Below are 25,700 nucleotides of genomic sequence, written 5' to 3' on the forward strand. Positions count from 1 at the left end.
AAATCTCATTCAAGATATAAATTTGGTTCTCTCTTTATTTTATGGTTGTAAATTGGCTGCCAGGGAAGGTCAATGACATTTTAAAAAATGTTTTTATTATTTCCATGTCTTTACAGAGAAATTATATCCACAATTTTAACCCAGTAACTATTTTTCTTTTTGTAGGGTCTCTCTCTTTGGTCATATGGGAGAAAAAAAACAAAAACGATAAAAACAAAACAAAACAAAAAATTCCCCTCTTTGACTACAACCAGAGAATATTGACAATATTTACAAATTGTGGTTTTACTTCTCAACAAACAATATTTCATATACCCTTTCCTATGTAGTCTTTTCACATAGCATAGAGGTTAAGATCATGGATTCAAGACAGGAGGCAAAGGTTTGCGTGCCAGCTTGGCCACTGACCAATGGATCTCACATTTTTGAGCCTCAGTCTCTATTGACTAAATGTGGATAACCATACACCTACTTAAAAAGACCAATACAAGTACCAAATGAGGCTATGCATGTCATTTATGTGCTTAATACATTTTACTTAATAATTTTAGCACAATTATGCTTAGTCCAGTGGAAAACACATTTTGCTAACTCCTCCCCGAGACAAGGTTTTTGGGATTCCTTGGGTGACATTGAGAGATGACATTTATGGCCATCTGCCTTTCCTCTGAGGAGGCCAGGAGCACCTGTTAGGATTTCAGCCATATGCCAGGCTCCAGTTCTACCCAATGGAAAGACTAGAAAAAAATCCATGCTGGACATTTACTAACCCATGGAAAGTCTGGGTTTTTTAAACCAAGGGAGATCAATAAGCCCATTCTGACATACTGTGAGAAGCTTCTTTAATGAACCAATTCCTAGTCTCAGCTATACCCTTCATTATTTGACATATCACAGGACTGACTGACAGACTTCCTCTTCAATTTTAAACTATTTCATGGTAATCCAGTCAACATTTTGACAGGCTTCTCATAAAAACCTGCCACCCCATTACGTGATGATAACATATATATATATATATATATATATACATTTTTTTCCCCCTATCCATTCTAAGGACTGAGCAACTGCAGAAATCTGTTTTTTTTTTTTTTTTTTTTTTGCCTTCCATTCCATTCCCAACCCAGAATGTTCTTATCACCAGGCAAATCTAATGATCTTACTTAAACTCTCTAGTTCAACATGACCTCTAAATTAAGCTAAAAATCCTTCCTGTGAGCTTGAAGGTCCTTTAGCTCAGATTCCCATGGAATCACCTGCCTTACCCCACACCCCCTTCCTCCTATTATATTTCCATCATGTCTTCTTTCATGTCCTTGTAAACATCATGCTCCCTCCCACCCCATGTTGTTCCTTCTGCATCAGACACTCTTCCTTCCCTTATGACTAGATATATGCTCCTCATCCTTTAGTTCTCAGATCTATTTTGAGTTTGACAGCCTTCCTAGAACTCCTTTGTGAAGGTCAAATCCTTCTATGATAAAATAACCTCTAATATGACAGGAGTACCATGGTACCACAGTATCACAGTATCAGTCCTGTGAACCTTTCATTAACAGATCTTACTTCATTATTGAAACTTTATATACATGGGAATCTTCGAGTAATGTATACCTGAAAAGAGTTCAGAGATCATGCCTTAGTTTTGTTTTTTCTCTCCATTATAACACTCTAGGACAAAAAGCCAGTACCTATAAAGAAGGAATTCAGTAAGAATTTGTTGAAAGAATGAAAAAATAAATCACTGATATTTTTGACAGGGTTTTATTAAATAGTTGTATTATTAATTTTTATTTACATATAGAGGTGACTAAACTAGCTATAACATTCCATTAAGCGAAAGTCTAATTCAGAGTAAGACCCTATTTTCTTCAATTCTATGGAGCCTAAGAAAGGTGAGGAAGCTGCAGGAGAAAACTGTGAAGCTGGTAAAGGCTGGTTCATGAACTTTAAGGAAACAAACCATCTCCTTAGCATTAAAGCCCAAGAAGAAGCAGCAAGCACTGATGTAGAAGCTCTAGCAAATTATGCAGTAGGATTTAGTTAAGATAATTAATGAAGTTAGGAACATTAAACAACATACTTTCAATATAGACAAAACAGCCTTATATTGGAGGCAGATGCCATCTGGGATATTTATAGCTATAGAGGAGGAGTCAATGCCTGGCCTCAAAGCTTCAAAAGATAGGCTGATTCTCTTAATAGGGGCTAATGCAGCTGATGACTTTAAGTTGAAGCCTATACTCACTTACCATTCCTAAAATCCTAGGGCCCTTAAGAATTATACCAAATCTACTCTGCCTGTGCTCTCTAAATGGAACAATGTAGCTTGATGACAGTACATCTGTTTACAACATGGTTTACTGAATATTTTAAATCTAGTGTTGAGACCTACTGCTCAGAAAAAAGATTCCTTTCAAAATATTACTCTCATTGACAATGTACTTGGTCACCTAAGAGCTCTGATAGAGACGTACAATGAGATTCGTATTGTTTTCAGTCCTGCTAACATAACATCCATTCTGTAGCCCATAGATCAAGAAGTAATTTTGATATTCAAGTGTTATTATTAAGACCTACATTGTGTAAGGCTATAGCCACCAGTAGAGTGATTCCTCTGATGGATCTGAGCAAAGTAAATTGAAAATCTCCTGGGTAGGAATTATCATTCCAGAGGCTATTTTAAGAACATTCACGGTTCATGGGAAAATGTCAAAATATCAACATTAACAGGAATTTGGAAGTTGTTGATCAAACCTCATGTAGACTTTGAGGGGTTCAAGACTTCAGTGGAGGAAACAACTTCAGATGTTGTGAAAATAACAAGAGGACTAGAATTAGTAAGTAGAGCCTGAAGATATAACTGAATTGCTGCAATCTCATGATAAAACTTTCACAGATGAGGAGCTGCTTCTTATGGATGAGCAAAGAGAGTGGTTTCTTGAATGGAATCTACTCCAAATGAAGATTCTGTGACAATGGTTGTAATGACAAAAAAGGGCTTAGAATATTACAGAAACTTAGTTAATAAAGCACTGTAGGGTTTGAAAGACTGATCTCAATTCTGAAAGAAGTTCTCTTGTTGGTAAAATGGTATCAAGTAGCCTTGCATGTTATAGCGTAACTGACCTTAAAAAGAAGAATCAATTGATAACAGCAAAATTTACTGTTGTTTAATTTTAAGAAATTGCCATAGTCACCCTAACTTTCAGTCACTATCTCCCTGATCAGTTAGCAACCAGCAACACTGAGGCAAGATTCTCAACCAACAATAAGATTATGTCTCAGTAAAGGATCAGGTAATAGCATTTTTTAGTATGAAAATATTTTTAAATTTAGGCACATACATTGTTTTTCAGAAATGATGCTATTGTACACTTAATAGACTACAGTATACTGTAAATATAACTTTTATAGGCACTGGGAAACCAAAAAATCATGTGACTTATTTTATTGTAATATTTGTTTTACTGTAGTGGTCTGGAACTGATCTCCAAGGTATGCCTGTAATATGTTAAAATTAAAAAATTTTTTAAAGTCTCAAATAAGACACGTGCAACTATGTTCTGAATATTCAAGGAAATAAAAACAGTAAATTATTGCATCATATTTTGTATATTTTTATTAAGTTTTCTTAACTCAATTTTTTTTTTTTCCTTAGGGCCGCGCCCTTGGCATGAGAGGTACCCAGGCTAAGGGCCAAATCAGAGCTGTAGCTGCTGGCCTACACCACAGCCACAGCAATGCGGGATCTGAGCCGCCTCTGCAACCTACATTATAGCTCACAGCAACACTGGATCCTTAACCCACTGAGCGAGGCCAGGGATGGAACCTGTGTCCTCATGAATGCTAATCAGATTTGTTTCCGCTAAGCCATGACGGGAACTCCTTACTCAAATTTTTACTTGAAATTGGTAAACTGTCCTGGGAATATCTCTATGAAATACTGGATCTTTGCTCTCTTAGTAGTTAAGAAGTCTTATGCTTTAAAACTTTCAACAATACAGTAGTTGCCTCTTGAGGAAAAGCTTAGAATTTAATTTCTAATTTTTATACATAAAGTCAGAAGAAATGAAGGGCTAGTTCTCTCACAAGGTAATTGTGGGAGAAAAGTCAGGCTCAGGCTGTGTGATTCAATGGTTAGTGTCCACCAGAAGAGCAACCTCTACCTGCTCTGGAAGGAAAGAAAGAAATCAAATCTACATATTAGTACAATGATGCTCATCAACAAGGAGGCTACTAACTTTCCCCGTTCTAGAGAAATATATTCAATTTTGAACTAGATGTAAATTTAAACAACTATTGGTCCTCTTGAAAGCTAATCAAAAAATTCTATTACATGCATACAATTTGACCACCTTTAGCATGATTAACAGTCCAGTTTTAGAAATTTAACCTCAATATAAATGCATAAGGTATTACATATACTTAGTATATTTCTCATCTCACTTTTTGACCTTTCATGTTTTTTGGACATCATGTCCAATGTGGGTTAGGCATTCCTATCAAAGAACTGAAATGAACTTTTCTAAATCGAAACTTAGTAGATTAATTCAGGTTTCAAAATGGAAAATAAAAGAACAATGTGGGTTTATATCATAATACTTAAAGTACAGAAAAGAGCTATTAAAAGGTAAGTCTAATTGTATATGTAACCTGTTTGGGATAACTTTTAAAATATAGTATCATAAGAAAAAATTCTTTAAAATATTTTTGTGCAAAATGCAACCAAATCTAATCAGTTTGGCATTAATTAAGCTCTAATAATGTACTTCAGTATCTTTCCTAAATACTGTGATCTGTTTCCCCTTCATCCAGGTTGATTTGTGCACAGTATAGTGTCATCATAATTTTAAAACATACTGAGAAAATGACAGAGCTGCAATATTAAAATAAATGATTAATGGTATTTTTTTCATGTTTTGTACTAATAGGTATTACTGAGCCTTTAAATTAATAGAGCTGTCAAGCTCAAGGGTGTTACAGATCCACCAATGAACCAGAATGGAAATTATATATTCCACAGACACCTAAAGATGACACTTTGGAATATTTTAAATTTTAATTAGTAGGTGCAATTGTTTTCTTCTCTGTAACCACCACAAATTAATTGGAAATTAGTCACAACCAATCCTTTTTTTTTTTTTTTTAAACAATCTGAGATGAAGAGATTGGTGCTTTACACCTTAACATTCTTGTTTGGGGGCCAGAAAGCACACATGCAGTAAATTGCATTGTCAATTACAAAAACAACAACTGTTGTGAAATGAGGAAAAAATTATGCACAGGTAAACAAAACTAATTAATGCATAAGTAACAGAGGAACACACAAAATAATGCTACTAAACACTAATGTGCCAGTCTTTGGGGAGAAAAATGTTTAGAAATGCAAATTTATGCAAGAGTATTTACCAATGAAGTCTTAGGTAAAAGGATGCTTTCCCTTTATGTTTTATTTAACTGCTTTTGGAGTCTCACTACCACTCACCCATTAGAATAGCAACCTGCTTATTTAAATGTTTCAAGATGACAGGAGACTGTTAGCTAATTTCCTTTCTTCAAAATATTACGATGTAACTCATTAAACAACAAATGGTGGTATTTTCTTCTTCTTCTTCTTCTTTTTTTTTGTCTTTTAGGGCTGCACCCGCAGCATACAGAGGTTCCCAGGATAGGCGTCCATTTGGAGCTGTAGCCACCAGCCTACAGCCTATGCCAGAGCCAAAGCAATGTGGGATCTGAGCTGAGTCTGCAACCTACACCACAGCTCACGGCAACACCAGATCCTTAACCCAGTGTTTGAGGCCAGGGATGGAACCTGCGTCCTCATGGATGCTAGTTGATTTCATTAACCGCTGAGCCACATGGGAACTCTGTTATTTTCTTAAGATTTATCTTTATTTTGTATTTAAATATTAGTCAAAATGCAATATCTAGGCATATCAAGAAAATATTCACCTGTTAACCATTTTCCTACTGATATTTTATGGGTTACTCTTTTTCTTTAATCACTAAAATACACATGCTACCTTGCCTGCTTTTCTCCCTGCTCTAAAGTAAGCCATTAGAGTTGCTTAAGATGCTTTAAAAATGGTGTCTGTCAAGGCAGCAAGTGTCATTTTACAATAGGTGTGCAACTTTTAATAAGAAAATATTATTCTTATTAAATTTTCAAAATAAGACTATTGTCCAGGAAATCAGCCTGGTGCATTAACTATCAGTTAATACCATTAAAAGTTAACTGACTTAATGCAAAGGTCTTGAGAGATTCAAGAGTTAGGTAAACCTACACGTTTCATGAACTGCTTTATTCTGCATGGGTTTTTAATATAATTTTCCTTTTAGATAATTACTAAAGATTGATCTTTAAATGATCATAGGGAAAAAGTAAAAGTCACTGCTAATTTTCTATAACACTCTGGTTAAATCTCAAAAATACATCAAATACTATTTCAGCATAAAATAACATGGATTTAACTATTTTTTTTCTTGTAGGGTGTTAGTCTAAACAATGAAAAAGGAATTTCAGGTGCATTATTAAATATAATGATAATTAATATACACTGCAAAATAACTAATAGTTTTGAAGTGTTGATAAATGCGATGCATAATAATTTTCAACAACCCTTCAGTACTCTCTTGTGATTTTGCAGGTAGTTGGCTTTAGAAATACGGAAAAAGTTCCAAGATTAAGTACTTTTCTGAAATCCAGAGGTCACTGATACAACAAATAGAAGACCCCGGGCAATGGCCTTTATTTCTGTTTTCTACCCAGTGGCGTATAGTTATTTTGCACAGTAATATTCCTACGCAGCTTCTGTCTCCCCTCCTATGGAAGTCCCATAAAACACTGTCTTCAAGGAGTGAAAAATATTTTAACCTCGGACTACTATGAATTTCCACTAAAGTGCTTAGAGAAGTGGACTATTTCAGTTGTGGAGGCCAGCCTACTCAAAATAACTTCTAAAACATTAAAACCATATACATGTAAGGATAACCTGACCCCCTTGCTGTACAGTGGGAAAATAAAAAAAATTATTAAAAAAAAACAAAACAAGAATAACTTTCAAATAAAAGGCTGATATGCAGAAGTTGTAATAAAATAGTTAAGATTCTATAATAAAAGAGTGGTAAAGATTTGTAATTTCTAATCTGTTTTCAGTTCCCAGGTCTGTGATTGGTTAAATCCAGGTAGTCGGCATAAAGAGATCCACCTGCCATTAAAGATAAGCAAATTCTAGCTATTTTCCTACTTCTCAGATTCTCCCCTTTTTTCTCATAATTCTTTTCATGTACTGTTTACATTTAGGCTTTACTAGCCTCTTGACAGGAGACATCATTCTATACATAATTTACCTTTAAAAGTGTTTATCGTACCTTTAGTAATCAAGAGAGATATAAACACATAAATTATGGAAATAAGCAATCCATCTGATACTGTATTTCCTAATGTAATATTATGTGAAATTCTCATTTAAATGGTATTCCCAAACACAAAGGATTTCCATAGTATTCAACTTTACAAGTAGGTTTAAAGCACCATTAAAATAATCTCTTTCTTAAACCAGCTTAACTCCTTTTCAACCTGAGTGCTCCATGCTTGGTTTGCTGTGGTTAGAGCTGCCAGAGAAGTCTCATTGACTGGCTTTGCCTATTTAATACCTGCATTCTTTCACCCACTACTGTGCATTACAGAAAGCTTCAGAGATCTTGTATTTTTGTCCTCTCTGAACTTTATATCTTTGGGCAAATAAGCTTATTGAATGGTTAATGGGTTTTAGGAGTAGAAAAACAAGTTGGGAACAGCCCCACTTTTATAACCCTTTGCTTCATGACTTTGAACCGTCACCTAACCTCATCTCCACAGTCTAAAAGGCTCCCATACAATCACATAACTTACTTGCAATAGTCTTAAATATGTCTGCATACAAACTAATCTAGAAAAACACATCTCCTATGGTCATCCACACCATTACTGCCTAGAGAAATACCTAAAACATAACCTAATTTTTATAAGTGAGTAGAAAAATCAATGATTTTTTGGGTCAATTATTTTCCCTCAAGCAACAAGGTAAATGTGGTCTCAACTGCTTAAATGTAGGACACAAAAATAGAAAAAATTAATGCAGTTTTCTCAAAATGGATAAGATTTATGATTTGAGGTTTAGGGCACTTCTCAGACTTATTTAGAATTTTTGTAAAAGACATGTAAATGGTGACTATACTGTAAAATATGTAAGTTGGCAGATAAGTACTTCTGGCTAATAATACATCAATCTGACGGGTACTACACAGGCAAATCTCAAATGGCCATATACAAAATCTAAGGAGAGTGGTGGTGTTTTCATTTCAAGTCAAGTAGAAGTAAGCTGGCACCACCCTGAATCTCCCACTGAAGGCAATTATAAACCCTGCACAGATGCATGGAACAGCTAACTGAGGATTGCTGCAAAGCAAATGATAGCAGGTAGATAAGGGAAGGAAACCAGAACATGAAACGCTCTGAGCCAGAGATGATCTTCCTGTTTTTTTCTCCCCCTTCATATTTCCCAGCCTGGAACTGTAACACCAAGTATAGGTGGAGAGCTCCAAGAAAAGCCTTGTTTTTGATTCAAGGGTAGGCAATGAAGGACTTGTAGGGAGAGGTGAGAGAGGGTGAGAGAAGTATCTTGTGTCATTTCACCCCTACTCCACCCTAATCCCTCCCATCCCAGTACCCTGGCAATTCCATAGCGGTGACAGGGGGCTACAACTCCAGTGAAGGAGAGCCCTTCTCTATTGTCACTGAAACTACAGTCTCAAAAGCATGGGCAAATGTCTGCTGACTTTCTCTCTCTCTCTCTCTCTCTCTCTCTCTCTCTCTCTCTCTCTCTCTCTCTATTTCTTTTCCTTAAGGCCCTGGAGGTAGATGCTAAATCAGGAAGCATGTGGTAGTGCAGAGAAACTAAAGGTTTGGATTTCTAGCCAGAGCAGCCCTGGCAGTTCAAAAACATCAGGGAGATCCTGGAGTGGAGAGGGCCTCAAAAAGACTATCTCTTAAAGTTGTTATATGATCTTCAGAGTTTACCCCTGGACAGCGTAAGAAATAGATTTGACCTTAAGAAGCATACTGACAATGGAGAGAATTGAGTTGGGGGTAGACCACACCCAGGTTCCAGATAAACCTATGGATCTTGTACATGGAGGATAAATCTAACAATAATTTGAAAATTGAACTGATACTGGAACTATGATTCACAGGCAGCAGGTCAGGATTTGTGGCTTGAACCTAACTGGGTCAATTACCTGCTAAAAGAGCAACAATGACAACAATAAAAAAATTATTCCTCACGAGAATTAAATAACATCCAGATATAGTTAAAATATTCAGGACACAATCCAAAACTTTCAACATATGATGATCCAGGAAGATCTCAAAAAACTCTCAAGGGGGAAAGATAGCCAATGATGCAATCCCTGAGATGATCAAGTGTTGGAATTATCAGACAAAAAATTTATAGCAGCTACTATTACCATCTCCAAGAAGTAATGACAGACACTCTTGAAATGAAAGCTGATAGAGATTATCAGCTGAGAAAAGGAAGATAATAAAAATGAACCCACTGAAAATTTTACAACAGAAAAATAAATGACAAATGAAAGGGAACTGCAAAGGCTCAAGAACAGCATGGAGATAAAAGAAGAAAAAGTTAGTGAGCTTAAATATAGATGAATAGGTATTATCCATTATGAACAAGAGAAAGAACAAAGAGGGAAGAAAAAGTTAACTGAGACTTAAAGATTGAGATACTACATAAATATCTAAAACATGTCATCAGGACTTAGAAGGAAAGGACAAAGAATGCAATGCTTAAATCACTATTTGAAGAAATAATGGCTGAAAACCTCCCACTTTGGCAAAAGACATAAACCTACAGATTCATGAAGTTCATAGAAACTAAAAAAGAATAACCTTAAGGAAATCCAGCCCAGATTCACCAAAATAAAAGTACTGAAAATTAAGGACAAAGAAAAACATTTTTGAAAGCAGCCTGAGAAAAACGATGCATTACATTTTGTACAGCAATGATTCAAATGTGGATTTCACATTAGAAATCATATTATGTAAAAGACAGTATGTGAGGTAAATGAAGTAAATGAAGAGGATTTAAGGATGAAGTCTTATAATACTTACAATTAAATCAGAAGAGCTGAACACACTGGAATTCCCATTGTGGCTCAGCTAGGGGGGTTAAGAATCTGACTAGTATCCATGAGGATGCTGGTTTGATCACTGCGTTGCTGTGAGCTGAGGCATAGGTCACTGATGCGGCTTGGATCTGGCATTGCTGTGGCTGTGGCATAGGCTGGCAGCTGCAGCTCCAATTCAACCCCTAGCCTGTGAACTTTCATATGCAACAGATGCAGCCCCCCCCCCCAAAAAAAGAGCTGGACACATAACTGCATAGCTGAAATACAAGGCTGTGCACTGGGATGGCATTATAAAGATATCAACACAGTCACACGAATACAAAGGACCAGGCAGTTATTTCAGACAGATGGGCAGTTAAAAAGTCTTCATGAGGAAATTGCTGCTAAGCTTGGCATTGAAGGGAGGGATTTTATTTTATCTTTAGTATATATGTATTTATATGCCATTGCCTTCCAGAAAGATTTTGAAGTAAACTTATAAAAATACATATATCTCAACAGGGTAGGATAATTAATTCAGGCAAAATAATAAACAGTAGGTAAGATTAAATGAAAGAGATAAAAACCATGAATCCTAGACAACCGCTGAGAAGAACCACAGATTTGCAGGGAGTCTGCTTGAAGGCCAGAAGAATGTGTCTTTTTTCTAAACCACACAATAGGGAACGAGGATTTTAGGTACAAAATTAAGCTGTATAAGGAGAAAGCCTTTGCAGAATGGTTTCTATGAAGAACGGCTGGCATATGGCAGCTTTGGGAGATTGCTTGAATGCCATGACAAAGACAGTGTACTCCATGATGTATGAAACGAGGAGGCAATGAATTTTGAGATCAGACTTAGATAATCAGAGTTGTGTTGTTCAGTACTAATTCTGGTAATGGCATGGATGGCTTTGGCTATATGGGGAAGCAAAAAATAATGTATTAAATAACGAGAAAAATGTAAATAAGGTGAAAAAGAATTGAATTCTGTTATCAATGATAGAGCTTTATCTGGTTGCTAACACAAGTGACTGAGTGAGGCAGCAAAGCATCATAATTAAGGGAAAAGGCTTTAAGCCAGCTCAGCTGCTCTACCTCCAACTGTGTGGCCTTGGGTAAGTTGCTTGGCTTATCTGCCTCAGGTTTTTTTTTTTAATTTATGACATAGGTGTTATAATAACTTTACTGACTTCTTAGGGTTGTTTTGAGGACTAAATAAATGATGGATATTAATATGCAGAACTGAAACTGGTACACGGTAAATGCTGTTAAATATTGTTAAGCATTACTACCATGGTTTCCTCCAAACATCTCTAGGACATCACAATGTTTTAAAAATTCAATTAGCCTTCATCTACACATCACTAAATTCCTGGGACTGGAAAATCTTACTTTTACTTTTTATTTTCTATCTTAATGTCCTGAGATTAATTTGTCATTCTGGCAAATGATTGAATGTCACTTAACAATTATGGTTATTTTAAATAATTACTACAAAAACACATAAATAAAAATTTAATAGGCCCGAAACACTGTTCCTCTTTTTAAACAGTTTGCATTTTAAAGCTCTGCTGAATATTTTCTCAGCAAACATAAGTGTCAAAAAGAAGATAAACTCTGTGTACTTGTGTGCCTAAGGCCATGAGGATAAAGGTCAGGCCTTCCTAAGACAGGAGGCAAGCAAAGTCTAGGCAACTAGTCAGTGTCTGAATCAACTAGATACTAGAGTCCGAGAAGGAAAGTGGCATTGGAGTCAGAAAACAGCCTGTGATGGAATGGTCTACACAGTGGAAACAGGGCCTGAGGGAGGCAGGAAGTTGCTCTTAAGGCACTAAGTGAACAAGTCTCTGTCCCAATAATACTAGGAAGTAAACTTAAAGCAGCAAGACTACCAGGTTTGGCAAAGACTGGCTGACTACAGATCAGGGTTGAGTTGTGTGCTGAAGGTATTTAACACTGGAAGCTGAGATTGTGCAAGTAGGTCAGAGTCCTGAGAAGTATTATCCTAAGGAAGGTAAACAGGCAAGGGAGACCAAAACACATGTAAGTGCCTTTAAGTAGTTGCCTTGAATTCAGCTATCACTTTGATGAATCTTCATATTTTACCTGTGGTCATTTTACCATTTAGCTTATGATCTGTTCTTGACTTCCTTTCCATTCTCTACCACATGGAAGAAAGTTTCAGGAATCCTTTCTGACTTAATCATAAATAAAATACCCAGAGTGATACTGCATTTCAACTTCTTTGGCATTACTTTTCACAGAAGTATTACAAGTAACAACTAATACACGAGTATTAATATTACAAAGTATTAAAGGAATGTAGCTCACAAAATGTATAAAATGAATACATGATTGATAATGGAGTGAAGTGGCCCAAGAAGTTTAATTGTCCATTACAGAAAACAGAGATTGAATCTTTTAAGGTTGAGAAAGTACTTCTTCTCTGATACATTCATCATTCTTTGCTTTGAGAATGTAATGAATAAAGATAACTCAAAATAACGTTTACATGTATACATATGAAAAATATGTGAATGAATTGCTAGCCAACCTACATTATGTTCAGTGAAAGATTCAGTAGACTGCATTCTTTTAAGCTGTTATACTACCCCAAGAAATATTTAGGAAGCTCACAAATTCAAAATGCACTTGGTGTTGGCAGCCTAATGATGTGTGAGGCACAGTGCTATGCTCTGGAGGTAGAGAGATAACCAAAATCATTGTGCCTGACCTCAATAAGCTTATGTCACCAAGAAGCTAGTTAGAAAAGTGGATAGTTTCAATTCCATATAGTTCTTTGATAAAGAAATATGAAGCACTGAGGCTGAGCTTTTGGACTAGTTGAGGCTGGGGATGGGATGGAGTGGAGGAAAGATAATATTCAAAAAAGGCTTTACGAAGGAATGGCAGCATGAAATGAGTCTCAAAAGAGGAGGTGTTTAACTCAACTAAAGGAGAAGAAAGCTTATTTGGGCAAGAGGAAAGTATATGAAAATATGAAAAAGAAGTGATGGTGTTAGTGAAACAGGAAGCCCAATTCAAATTATATTTTATCAGATAGAAAGTAATCAAATATTTTAGGTAGAACAGTGTCATGGTGAGATTAGTATTTTATAGTGATTACTTTGGTAGAAAAGTGAAGGTTGGATTTAAATAGGAAAAAAAAAATGGAGATGGGGAAAGATTGATGTGGCCATTGCTGGAAGTGAGAGAGAAATCAAATGGACCAAATTGAGGACAAGGTACTAAGGATAAAAAGAGTCCAGAAATATGAAATATCAAGTGGGCAGAGTTATGGAATCTTAGGGTATAGAGAGAAGTATATAGAATGAGCCTCAGATTTTTAGCTTATGAAACTGTGTGCCCCACTACTCTATATAGTAAAGGGAGGGACAGGAATTTGGGAAAGTAAGAAGTCATTACTTGGTGGGTGGAAAGGAGATGGAAGGAAGTGCATGATGAGTCCATTGTGGCTACACTGAATTTAAGGCTTAAGATGGTCACTCTTCACTTAATGAAATTTTACCAGGCACCCATCACTTGTAATAAACTGAGGTGGATGGGCTGGGTGTGCAGATACAAAATGAAATCTGACCCAGTATGTGATCTCTCATATTAGTATTCTTCCTTCTCTCCTCCCCAAACTGCTCTTTTTTCTCTCCACAATGGGAACATACTGACAACATAGTATGTTTGAAGTGGTCAGGAGGAAGGATTAGGGAGGATGATAGAAAGGGGAGTTTACTCAGGCCCTGGAGTCCACCACAGAAAAAGGCTCTTCACGAACTGGTTCAGTATAATGTCTTCTTGAAATAATTGTCTCTTTAGTTTGACATGCTTATTAACATTGCTAATTATTACAGGGTTAAAATCCATTCTCCATTAATTCAGTGACTAGCATAAAACTGTTAATACAGGAGTACCTAACAAGCTTTCGTGCACTACTTTTCAGTGAGGTAATTTAAAAGGCCATACAAATAATTACAAAGCATATATTTGAGAAGAAAGTTTTAAGCTTTATAGTTTTTGTTTTTCCGATACTTGAATTTAGGATTAGTGAAATTTTCAAGTAAATATTACCTTAACTTTTTTCAATTACTGTTTTACGTTGAAAAATATACATAACATAAAATCTACCATTTTAACCATTTTTAAGCACATAATTCAGTGGCACTAAGTACATTCACACTGTTATGCCATCATCACCACCATCCATCTCCAAAATTTATATTACTCTGATTTTTTTTAAAGTATTAATTTATAAAAGAATTAAAACCCACTTATCACCTGCTTTTCCATTTTACATATTCATCTCAAGGAAAAGCAGAACTTCTGCTGTGCTCTAAAATTATATCTAGAGCAATTCCTTCATAAACTGAGTATCGGCTTATGGATATTTAAATTCAGAAAAGAATTTTAACATTCTACCAATTTGTATGTTCTGTAAGAGAAACACTGTGTTATTCAATCGAAGCGAGAACACGCTTTAGTTAAACCATACCAGTGCTGTGAATACTAAATATCCTCTTCAGTTAAAGTGAAATTTAAAGTTCAGATCTCCACGTGGTTCTAGGAAATGCAGAGTATGCCAGAATACGAAGTAATGGTAATGAGCCATAGTCTAGTACAGTTCTTGGCCCACTGTAGACTGCAATAAATGATTGAAATAAGAGTGTTTATATGGAGAAAAAACTAAATTTAATGTATATAAAATTTATTATTTTTTTACAAAGAAAATTGCTTTTCTTTATTGAATAATTAGGAGGGTCATGAGTATGGAGGATGCCAACTAGATTTTAGTGAATCAAAATCAGTAGGCACTCACCCTTTATTCACTCACTGTAATAAACATTTATTGAGGGTAGCAGGTATAGAGAACAAGGTAAGAAATGGCAAAGAGCTCGCTGATTAGGGTGAGAAATGACAGAGGCTTGGATGATGATAAGGACAGAGATAAAAAGTTGAGAACTTAGTGATCTATCTAGGAGGAGAAACAGGATGTAACTGCAGCTACAGAAGGACCAACCCCAACCACAGAGAATGTGAGAAACACTCTTTAGAGACCTGTGCCTTGGCTTTTTATGAGACTAGGATATTACTTTATAGAAACTCAAGAAAGGCTCTGTGGGTCTTTGCTTGGGCCTGCTTGTCATGCTACCACGTTGCCTCTTCTGTACGTGGCATCTCTTTGGAAATCACAATTCCACCATGCACAGAGGTAGCCCACTGATGCTCAAGAAAATATGTTAGATTCTCGAGAAAGTATGTTAATAATGCAAGAGGGGGTTATATTTTAAATATATTAATATTCTCTCTAAAAGTTATTATTAATTTAACAAGTGTTTAGATCATGATAATTAACAGGTGAAATGAATATCTTGTTACTAATTGAGACAAAAGTTAACAAGAGAGTTCTCAGCAGAGATTGTGTGAAATAAGCTAAAAGTATTCTGAGACCCTAATTATATTTTAACAGAGATAGATTTTTAAACCTGGAGAAGGGCAGTAAGTGATTACCAAAGGTCATACTGGAGAAGGGATGGCCTGGGGCCTTTTCAGGTGGAGATTCAGGGTGGAGAGCAGCCATGAAGAGTGCCAACGGTGGAGTCAGCTTCTTGCCTTTCAATTTCTAGTCTGCCCCTTAATATCTGTGTGGAATCGGGCAAGCTATTTAAACTTGGTCTGCCTCAGTAGCTTTATTCATGAAATAAAGCTTATTATAGGGTTTTGGTGAGAATTAAATGTGTAAACACAGGTCAAGTGTCTCAAATTGTATGTGGTACAAACTAAAAGCTTAATAAATGTCACATATTATTGTTGCCATTATTTTTTCTTGATTTAAAACACAGCATAGGTACCAAGAAGAATTCCAAAGAACACAGAATATTCATGGAAGGTGTTTGGTTTCATTGTCTTTCATTTATTCCTCTGTGATGAAGGCTGATGAAAAGTGACCTTTCATTAAGTCTAGAATTCTGGGAGTTCCCATCGTGGTTCAGCAGAAACAAATCTGACTAGTATCCATGAGTACACAGGTTTGATCCTTGGCTTTGCTCAGTGGGTTAAGGATCTGGCATACTGTGAGCTGTGGTGTAGATCTCAGAGGCAGTTTGGATCCTGCATTGCTGTGGCTATTGTATAGGCCGGCAACTATAGCTCTGATTCAACCTCTGACTTAGGAACTTCCATATGCTATGGGTGTGGCTCTAAAAAGATTAAAAAAAAAAAAAAAAGACAAGAATTCTGCTACCACCGTGACTACTAGCATCCTGCATCACGACTATCACCACCATCACTGACAGCACCTCCACCGTTATCATGACCACGACCATGGCCATCACCTCTACCACCATCATCAAAACTACCATCACCATAAATTTCACCACTATTTTCACCATAACCATCATGACATCATCCTAACCATCATTATCAGCACATGATCATCACCACCACTGACAGCAACAATAGCACTTTCAATATGCATGTGAGTATAAATGTGAACTCAGAAGTGCCATTGGAAGAGGGGAGAATAACAAACAGGATGTAAGTGTATATGTGCAGGGATTTTTTTAAAGGATATTTGAAACCAACTACAGATGTAGCAGAAGGCAGGAGAAGTTAGCCAGTCTAGAAAGATTTTAAGACAAGTTTGTTTTACATTATTACAACAGAATTAATGGATTTTACAAATGTGTGGTTCAATTAGCCAAAAAGAATACAGCAACGAATAAACACAAAGTCATATTCATGTGCAGTATATAAAGTCTGAGCCAACTTCTTCAGAGTAAAAGCATTGGAAAGGTAAAAATTAAAACTCCTTTCTTATATGCTAAGCTGTGCTCTTTGCGATCAGTAGCTAAGTGTTTGAATTAGTGGTTAGGAGAATGGGCTATAATCAAAGAGTCTGGGTTTGAGTTCCATATCTGTTACTTGTCTGACCTTAAGCTACTTTTTGACCTTCTAATGCCTCAGTTTTCTCTATCTGGAAAAATGGTGATATTTATTATTAAGACTTTGTGTGAATATTTAATAAACACTAATATAATGTATGTCAATTATTCTCAAAAAAATAAACCCCAACACAATATTCACATGTAACCCCGTTACATCAGCACATAGCACAATGCCTGTACTAATTTAAGACGAAGACCTCTGCTGTCACTCCCTAACCATCTTCCCTCCCAATCTTAACTAGGCAGTAAATGGTACCTTTATTTGCACACAGAGCTAACCTCGATTCATCCTTTCCCTCATTCCTCTCTCTCATCCTAAGGGAATTCATTAGCAAACTCTTCCTGTTTCACCTCCAGAATGTAGCTCAAATCCGTCCACTTCCCGGCCACTACCCTGGCCCAAGGGCAGACCATTCTGACAAACCCTGTCTTTCAGCTGTTACTCAGTACAATCCATTCACCACGTGGCAGCTAAGGTGAACTTTACCATCGTTTTTCTACTTATCTGTCCCCTGCTCATCTTTTCTACTTTACCTCTTACCACTCCCACCTTACCTCTAAAAAGTTTGGTCACACCATCCTCCTTACTCTTTAACACACCCAACTCATTTCTCTTCTTTCAAAATGACCTCCCAGAGCCACTTACATAAAGTAGGATCCTTTGTACTCCACCTAGTTCCTCTTCATCATTTATCATAAATCTTGTCATCAAAAGTTATATTTACTACATATCTATTTCTCTATATTAATTTATTCAATTTCCTATTATAAGAATGCAAGTTTCTTTAGGACAATATATATATATATTTGTCTTTTGTCTTTTGAGGGCTGCACCCACAGCATATGGAGCTTCCCAGGCTAGGGATCGAATCAGAGCTGCAGCTGCCGGCCTATGCCACAGCCACAGCAATGCAGGATCTGAGCTGCGTCTGAAACCTACACTACAGCTCACAGCAACACCAGATCCTTAACTCACTGAGCAAGGCCAGGGACTGAACCCGAAACCTCATGGTTCCTAGTCGGATTTGTTTCTGCTGCACCATGATGGGAACTCCAGGACAATTATATTATTGACTACGTTCTATTCCATGTTCTATTATTGCAATGTTTTATTATTGACCATGATCTATATTATCGAGCAGGCTTCTAAATTCCAAGAGTAGTGCCAAGCATATTACTGAAATGTAATAAAATATTCACTATACAAACGGAAACTGAAATTTAGGGAGATCTAAAGATTTCACTTAAATCATAGCTTACTGTGGAGAGAACAATTGTAATGGGAGGTTCTCTACAGAGAAGAAGCCCTCAGATCCTCTCATGGGGGCAAAAGAGCAGATGGGTAATAAATTCATGTCTGAAGTTCCCATAAATATTTTCCCATAAGGTGTTCTTTTTTTTCTTTTTTTGGCTGCACGCGCAGTGTATGGAAATTCCCGAGCCACAGCTTTAACCCACGCCACAGCAGCAACCAAAGCCACTGCAGGGACAATACCAGATCCTTAACCCACTGTACCACAAGAGAACTTGCATAAGGTGTTTCGAAATAAGTACAAAAACAGTTAAAAGAACCTTTATCAGTTTTGCTAAATTCCAGAGTTTATAACTGACCTATGGTATCTAAAGGTTATACTTTGGCTAACACAAACATTCAAATACTAAATCATTGCCAAGTGCAGAAAATATCTAAAACCTGAATACAATGGCTCTGCCACATAAATAAGGAGGGAAGAAGGTACTTGGTGATAGGCCCAAAGCTTAGATATTGTGATTATTTACTTATGGGAGTATTTGATTAGTTAGTTATGGGAGTATATAATATCTGGGAAACAAAAAAGAAAATGATACAGCAATTTAATTACCCTGTACTTACTGTGCATGGGGTCTGCATCCACGGTTCCCCATCGATCTGCATTGGCAGAGACTTGCTAGTCCTGGGGAAAAATATTTCAAAGTTTAACACAGCTTTATACAACAGGCTGTAAGTCCCATATAAGATGATGAGACCAGGGAATGCATATATGGTAATAGCTAGGCTCTGTTCTAAAATTATATCTTCTGAAAAGGAACTTGAACTCTTCACTATTAATGAATACCTGAAAGGTACCTTAATTACAGGACCGTTAAGAGCTTCCTGGTAAATGTGGTGATAAAAAATCCTGGATGCCAAAAAACAAATGCTGGCTTTATGCCTAATGACACGATCAGAATTCCTATAGTCAAAAGGGCCTCCTTGATTTCATGCAAACCCACATTGCAAACCTGGAGAAAAGTGTTTGACGTCGCAGATTTTCTAGCATCAACACTTTCGTACATATAAATAACACCAATCATATCTGTGCTGTAGCCTGTGGTTTCATTTTAAGGTCAAAATAGATCTATTTTATCTGTAGGTAAATTTGTGAATACTGTTTTTTAAACAAATTTAAATATAATACACATATAAAATCTTACTTTATAATAAGTCATTATTTACTTTTCTAGAAACAGTGGTGGACTTTAGTTCATGAAAAAATATAAGTTAATGGTCCTTCAACAGTGTTTTCATTGGGTATTTGGCCTGGTAGATACTTCCCTCTGTAAACTAAACTGAGTGTGAACTAGATTAGAGGGGGAAAAATTTGTATGTTAGAATTGCATGCATGGTCTCAACAAAAAAGAATCAAATTCCAGTGAACTTGCAAGTAACAGTGAATGAAAACTTTGTAAATTCTGCCAATTTCCATTATTTGTTCTGGGGTTAGGAGATGCAAACTACTGCATGTGGAGTGGATAAGCAATGAGATCCTTCTGTATAGCACAGGGAACTATATCTAGTCACTTATGAAGGAACATGATGGAGAATAATGTGAGAAAAAGAATGTATACATATGTGTAACTGGGTCACTTTTCTGTGCAGTAGAAATTGACAGAACACTGTAAACCAACTATAAGGAAAAAAATAAAAATCATTAAAAAAAGAAATTGATAATGACGTACAGATAAAACAAACATTATTATCAGAGTCTGCTATAATTTTAAATAATTCGTAGTTATGCCATGTCAATCTCTTTCTCACTATAGAGAAGGGAGCTACCTGATAACCACAGAGGAGCACTGAGCCAGCCGCCGCCCAGCACTTTTCAAGCCTGTGTATATTTGCCCCATCTCCATGGCTCCTTCCAAGCCAACCACCTCCAGCAGCTGATCACTCAGATCTGAAAGAAAACAGAAGCCTTGTCAGTTCCAGTGCATATGCCTACTGCACAGCCTAAAATTATGGAAATGAAAAATAAAAGTTACTTCGCAGAGAAAGTTTCTCTGACTAGGATTCTCTATTAAAAGTAACAAAAGGTGGCCTATTTCCGACACACTCAGTTTGACTAAACCTTGAGGTGCTCTGGGAAAAGATGTGTTGTCAGCTTTTTCTAAAATCAAATGGGAAGAATGGATTCTTAGCCAAAAAATGCCAAAAAATATACCAGTAGTTTTTATCATCCACAAATGTGATGCTATTCCACAAGTATATATGGAACATTTATACACCCCCACATCAGACATTTGGCAGCAAATACACACTTCAGTACTATAAATAAAGTATGAGGATATGCTGTCAAACATGATTTTTTTAAATTACTTGGACAAAGACCTTAGAGGTTACAGATTTAAATTTCTCATTTTAAAGATCAGAAGACTTGAATCCCCGAATCATGGAGTGACTTGTCCACAGTCATAGGTAAATCTGTGAAGTTCGAGAAACCATATTAGTTTCCAGAAATGCTTTTCTGATGATAAGGAATATGTTACCAAAGTCCACCTGAGAGTAGATTAGGCTAATTAGCACATTACAGTCATTATATTTTTTAACAGAAGACAGTAAAAAGAGGCTAACAGTTTTAGGTATTGCTTGCTGGGTGTTTCCTCAGTATCTGTCACTGGACTATTCATTCTCTATATCACCTCCTTTGCTACCCAGCTCCCCACCCCCAGCCAATTTAAGACAAAAATAATTATTAGAATTTACAGAGCTGAAAAATGGAGAAGTTAACTAATTTATCCCTATTCACATATATAGGAAGTGACAGAGCCAAAATTTGAATCCAACTACTCTGAGGCATAACTACATGCTATATTTGATAAATCAACCACAGCAAAAAGAGATATTTAAAACAAAATTACAGAAGCATTTCTTGTATAGGGAGCAAGAGTGGTATGTGTGAGCCGCAAGGTCCCTCTCCGAACTGAAGATTTTCATGTGGCTTGAAAGCAGAGGACGCCCTCACATCAGAAAATTCTACAGGACCCAGTCTTGGAGCACAGTCTTGAAGCTTAAATACCTGAACTCTTGCTTTGAAGGTAAAATTTTAGGTGCACATGTATGGTCCCTTTCTGTAGTGATACTTTCATGTAATTCATGTATTTTCAAATGTAAATAAATTACTTGATATTTTTAAAGTATTTACTACTAAACACTTTTTACAGGTAGGCTAGAGCTCCTCTCTGTGACAACACCATATGGCTGATGATGAGGTGCTGCAGAGGGGCAGTGGGGAGGTGGAGGTTTGGGGCCCTGAAATGAGAAGCACAGAGGGGGTTTGGCAGTGGCGTCAGGGGCAGGGGTCTCAGCCATGGTTAGGCCAGGGCCGAGCTGGGACTGAGGCTGTGGAGGGAAGGTGGAGGACAAGGAGTGGCTTCTTCTCACCTAGCTGGGTGGCCTGGTCAAAGACATGAAGTCCCTGGAGGAGATCTCTTATCTCTGCCCATCAAAGAATCTAAGATCACTGCCTTTTTCCAGGGGCATCCCTCAAGGGCAGGTTTTGAAGATCATGCCTTTGCAAAAGCAGACCTGTGCTGGTCAATGGACCAGGTTCAAGGCACTTGTCACCACTAGGGACTATAATGGATGTGTCAGTTTCAGTGTCAAGTGCTCTAAGATGACAGCCACTGCTATACGTGGAGCCATCATTCTGGCCAAGCTCTACATTGTTCCCCTGCAGTGAGGCTACTGGGCGAACAAGATCAGCAAGCCCCCTGTGGCCCCTTGCAAAGTGATTGGCTGCTGTGGCTCAGGACTGGTGCACCTCATCCCTGCCCCCAGGGGCACTGGCATCATCATAGCCCCTGTGCTCAAGAAGCTACTGGTGATGGCCAGAACTGACGACTGCAACACCTCTGTCCACCTCTGTCAGGGACTGCCTTGCCACCCTGGGCAACTTCACCAAGGCCACCTTTGATGCTATTTCCAAGACTTACAGTTATCTCACTCCTTATCTCTGGGGAAAGACAGTGCTCACCAAGTCTCCTTGTCAGGAATTCACTGGCCTTCTTGTAAAGACCCACGCCAGTGTGTCTGTGCACCAGACCCAGGCTCCAGTTGTGGTCACCACATAGTTGCATATGAGGAAAATAAAGTGAATGAAGCTGGTTTATTAAATAAATAAATAAATAATAAATAAGTAAGTAAGTAGGCTAGAGAGGTGGTATGTAGCGGCACAGGGTGGGTATGATCGTTGTACATGATCCCATGTAATAGCTGGTTATAGCTGAGAGACGCCTCCAGGGAAAACAAGCATATGCGTGTTGTTATGTACTTCATTTTGTATAGAAAACCCTCATTTTCCACTAATGAATCCATTTTAGCATGAAGCTCAGAGAGGTTAAATGATATATTTTCAGGGTAGTTCAAGTGTGTGGTGAACTGCACTTTGAAATCTCAAAGTTTGTTAGGCCCATGATCTGTAGTAAATTAAAGCCCTGAAAAGAGAAAGTGTGACCAAGCCACTGCATTTTTTCAAGTGAACTCATTTTAAAAAACTATTATTTTTTAAACTTTAAGGTCTAGCTGCAGTGTTAGTTTTCTTCATATAAACACAACCATCTAGCTACCAAATGAAATGTTAACAAGTCATAATAACTTAAAGCATTCACCTTGCTTTTCTAAGCCATATTTAGACTTATTTCTCATGAAACTTATTCTGTGTTTCTAGCTTAAATTTATGTTGCTGAGAACAGATGGACAAGGAATGGAAACATATTCTTTCAGCTGTAGCCGGCACTAAAATGTGCTTGGCTCTAGAGCCTGGGTGTTAATACGCACATTTCTTAGATATATGTCAACCAGAAAACTGCACTGTGGCAAGCACTAAAACCGCAGATGTGTGTCTGGTGATATTTATAAAACAACAACAACAACAACCACCGCCGCTAAACTGAAGTTCATATTTAGTATTGTGTAGTTTGCACTGCCTGATTCTTAAATAGGTGAAATTTTATGCTAATTTTTGTAATGATCTGGTTGATGGGAAGTATTCTACAAGAAATGAAATGCTTTCTCATGACAGAGTTAATCTGTAAGCCCTAACTTTTCCGTGAATCACAGGGATTGTCTACATCCACAACATATTGCTACTGTCTACCACCCTCCTTCTGATTTTTTCCTTTCTTTTAATTTCTTGTTTTCTTCCCATAAGACTACCCTGAAAATCAAACCCACTATTAATAATTGGCAATTAAGACACTTCTTATGGACTTAGAAGACACAGGCTTTCAAACTTCCATGTTCTTGCTAACACAAAGGACTGTGTAGAAATAGAATATTTAGAATATTTACCAATTCTCAAAAAAGTAAGTAAATACCATGTTCCTTCTAATTAAGTTGTTCAGAAAAAAATTTCTAATTTGTGCTGCATAAACTTATTTCCATGACACTTCCACATTTTTGAATAAAGCATCCTGCAATGTCTGTGTACAACTGCTGCCTCTCATACACTGTCTTTGAGATCAGTCTTGACTGGTTTCAGACAAAAATAATTTCTATATAATTTTGAACTGTTTCTATATATGGTATTATACAGAAGCATCAGATACTTCCTCACTTCACATTCCAGTTAAAATTTTTTTATCTATCTATCTATCTATCTATCTATCTATCTATCTATCTATTTTGGCCATTCCCATGACATGTGGAAGTTCCTGGGCCAGGAATGAATTCATGCAATGGCAGGGACCCAAGCCACTTCAGTGACAACACTGGATTCTTAACCCACTGTGACAAAAAAGAACTTCTAAAATGTATTTTAAGTGTAGGCCTCCTTGAGATGGCACCCCCAAGCAGATTCACCACCTTAACTGGCATGCTCCCTATCTACTGCCTTCATGTTTAAAAGTAGGAGTAGTGGGGGAAAAAATGTAATTGTAATGTATACATGTAAGGATAACCTGACCCCCTTGCTGTACAGTGGGAAAATAAAAAAATTATATAAATAAATAAATGTAGGAGTAGTGAACTGGAGCTGCAGCTGGCGGCCTACCCCAGAGCCACAGCAATGTGGTATCTGAGCCGCGTCTGACACCTACACTACAGCTCATGGCAGGGCCGGATCCCCAACCCACTGAGCGAGGCTAGGGATCAAACCTGCATCCTCATGGATATTAGATCCACTTACGCTGTGCTGCAAAGGGAACTCCAAAATTTTAATAATATATTGTGACATCTGAAAATTATATTCAATTCAAATTTCAATGTTCATAAATTAGTTTTTATTGAAACATAGCCATGCATTCATTTAGGTTTTGTCTGTCTGCTTTCACACTACAATGGCAGAAGACAGTGGTTGTAGCAGAAACCATATGGCCCAGAAAGCCTAAGATATTTATTATTTGGACCTTGAGGAAAAAAAAGCGCCAACTTCTGCTTAAAAGAAACATTAACTCTTTGAGGCCACTGAGGTTTTCACTTAGTACTGCCACCATAAATCCTAAACAGCATCACAGTGGCCTGAAAGATATAACATCCAAGTACTTGTTCTTTAGGGTGTGTATACTGGTCCAAAAAACAGCTGCTCTCAACCATGAATCTTGCCACAGTCAGATACTGTGAGGTTTCTCGTAATCAGTTTGTAATTAATCATGAAACATGAAAGTCTCTACATAACTTTATCACAAAAGAAACTAGAGCAGCTTAACATTCAACGTTATACTCAGTCATTGCATCTGGTTGGCTTTCTTGTGTCAAGGTAAAGAAGGAGAGTCATAGAGAGGAAGGCAGAAGTTGCATCCAGGTCTAGAGATCCAGGTGAGTGCTCCAGCTATGAGAGTCATTTGCTGAGCACTGAGAAATCCAGACGTCCTAGCTGTGGGAAGCGTGTCTACCCTGATGAAGACAGCGCTTTTGTTCAATTTAATGTTATGAGACATACTTTTGAAGGGGAAAAAATCCTATGTTTCTGAAAGAGTTACCATATCTTTCCAAATGGATCTATGGGTATTACAGAGGCAAGAGAATCTGCCAAATTTGGCATTTTCATATTTAAAATAAAAAAAATCTCGAAGAAGTGCTTCAAAGGGAAGAAACTTAGTGAAATAACTTAATTGGGATATAGTAGAACAAGATACTTAACATAAGGTCAGTGACTCTGAATGCAGAAAAATAGAACTTTATTTTCACTAACATGTAACCGAAATTAAGCACTTGATTATTGAGCCATTGCTAGATTTTTAGAGGTCATTTATTAAAAAAGAAGCACTTATGCTACTAAATCAAAATCTTTATGGCATTTCAATATAAGTGGTTTCCTTTGTAAGCCTACTTTG

General features: G+C 37.0%; 1 protein-coding gene and 1 pseudogene across 19 annotated transcripts in view; one reads left to right on the forward strand and one right to left on the reverse strand.

The window, feature by feature from the left end:
* Window positions 1-25,700, reverse strand: part of DGKB (diacylglycerol kinase beta) — a 786,786-nt gene that overhangs the window by 11,660 nt on the left and 749,426 nt on the right. For all 19 annotated transcript variants that reach the window (XM_021102444.1, XM_021102447.1, XM_021102453.1 and 16 more), the window contains 2 exons: window positions 20,206-20,326; window positions 19,003-19,063 (listed from right to left, as the gene is read on the reverse strand). In XM_021102444.1, the coding sequence (XP_020958103.1) occupies window positions 19,003-19,063; window positions 20,206-20,326 (182 nt within the window). The remainder of the gene's footprint in view (window positions 1-19,002; window positions 19,064-20,205; window positions 20,327-25,700) is intronic.
* LOC110262236 lies at window positions 20,333-24,356 on the forward strand (annotated as a pseudogene).

Source organism: Sus scrofa, chromosome 9 (genome assembly GCF_000003025.6).
Source record: "Sus scrofa isolate TJ Tabasco breed Duroc chromosome 9, Sscrofa11.1, whole genome shotgun sequence".
NCBI lineage: Eukaryota > Metazoa > Chordata > Mammalia > Artiodactyla > Suidae > Sus > Sus scrofa.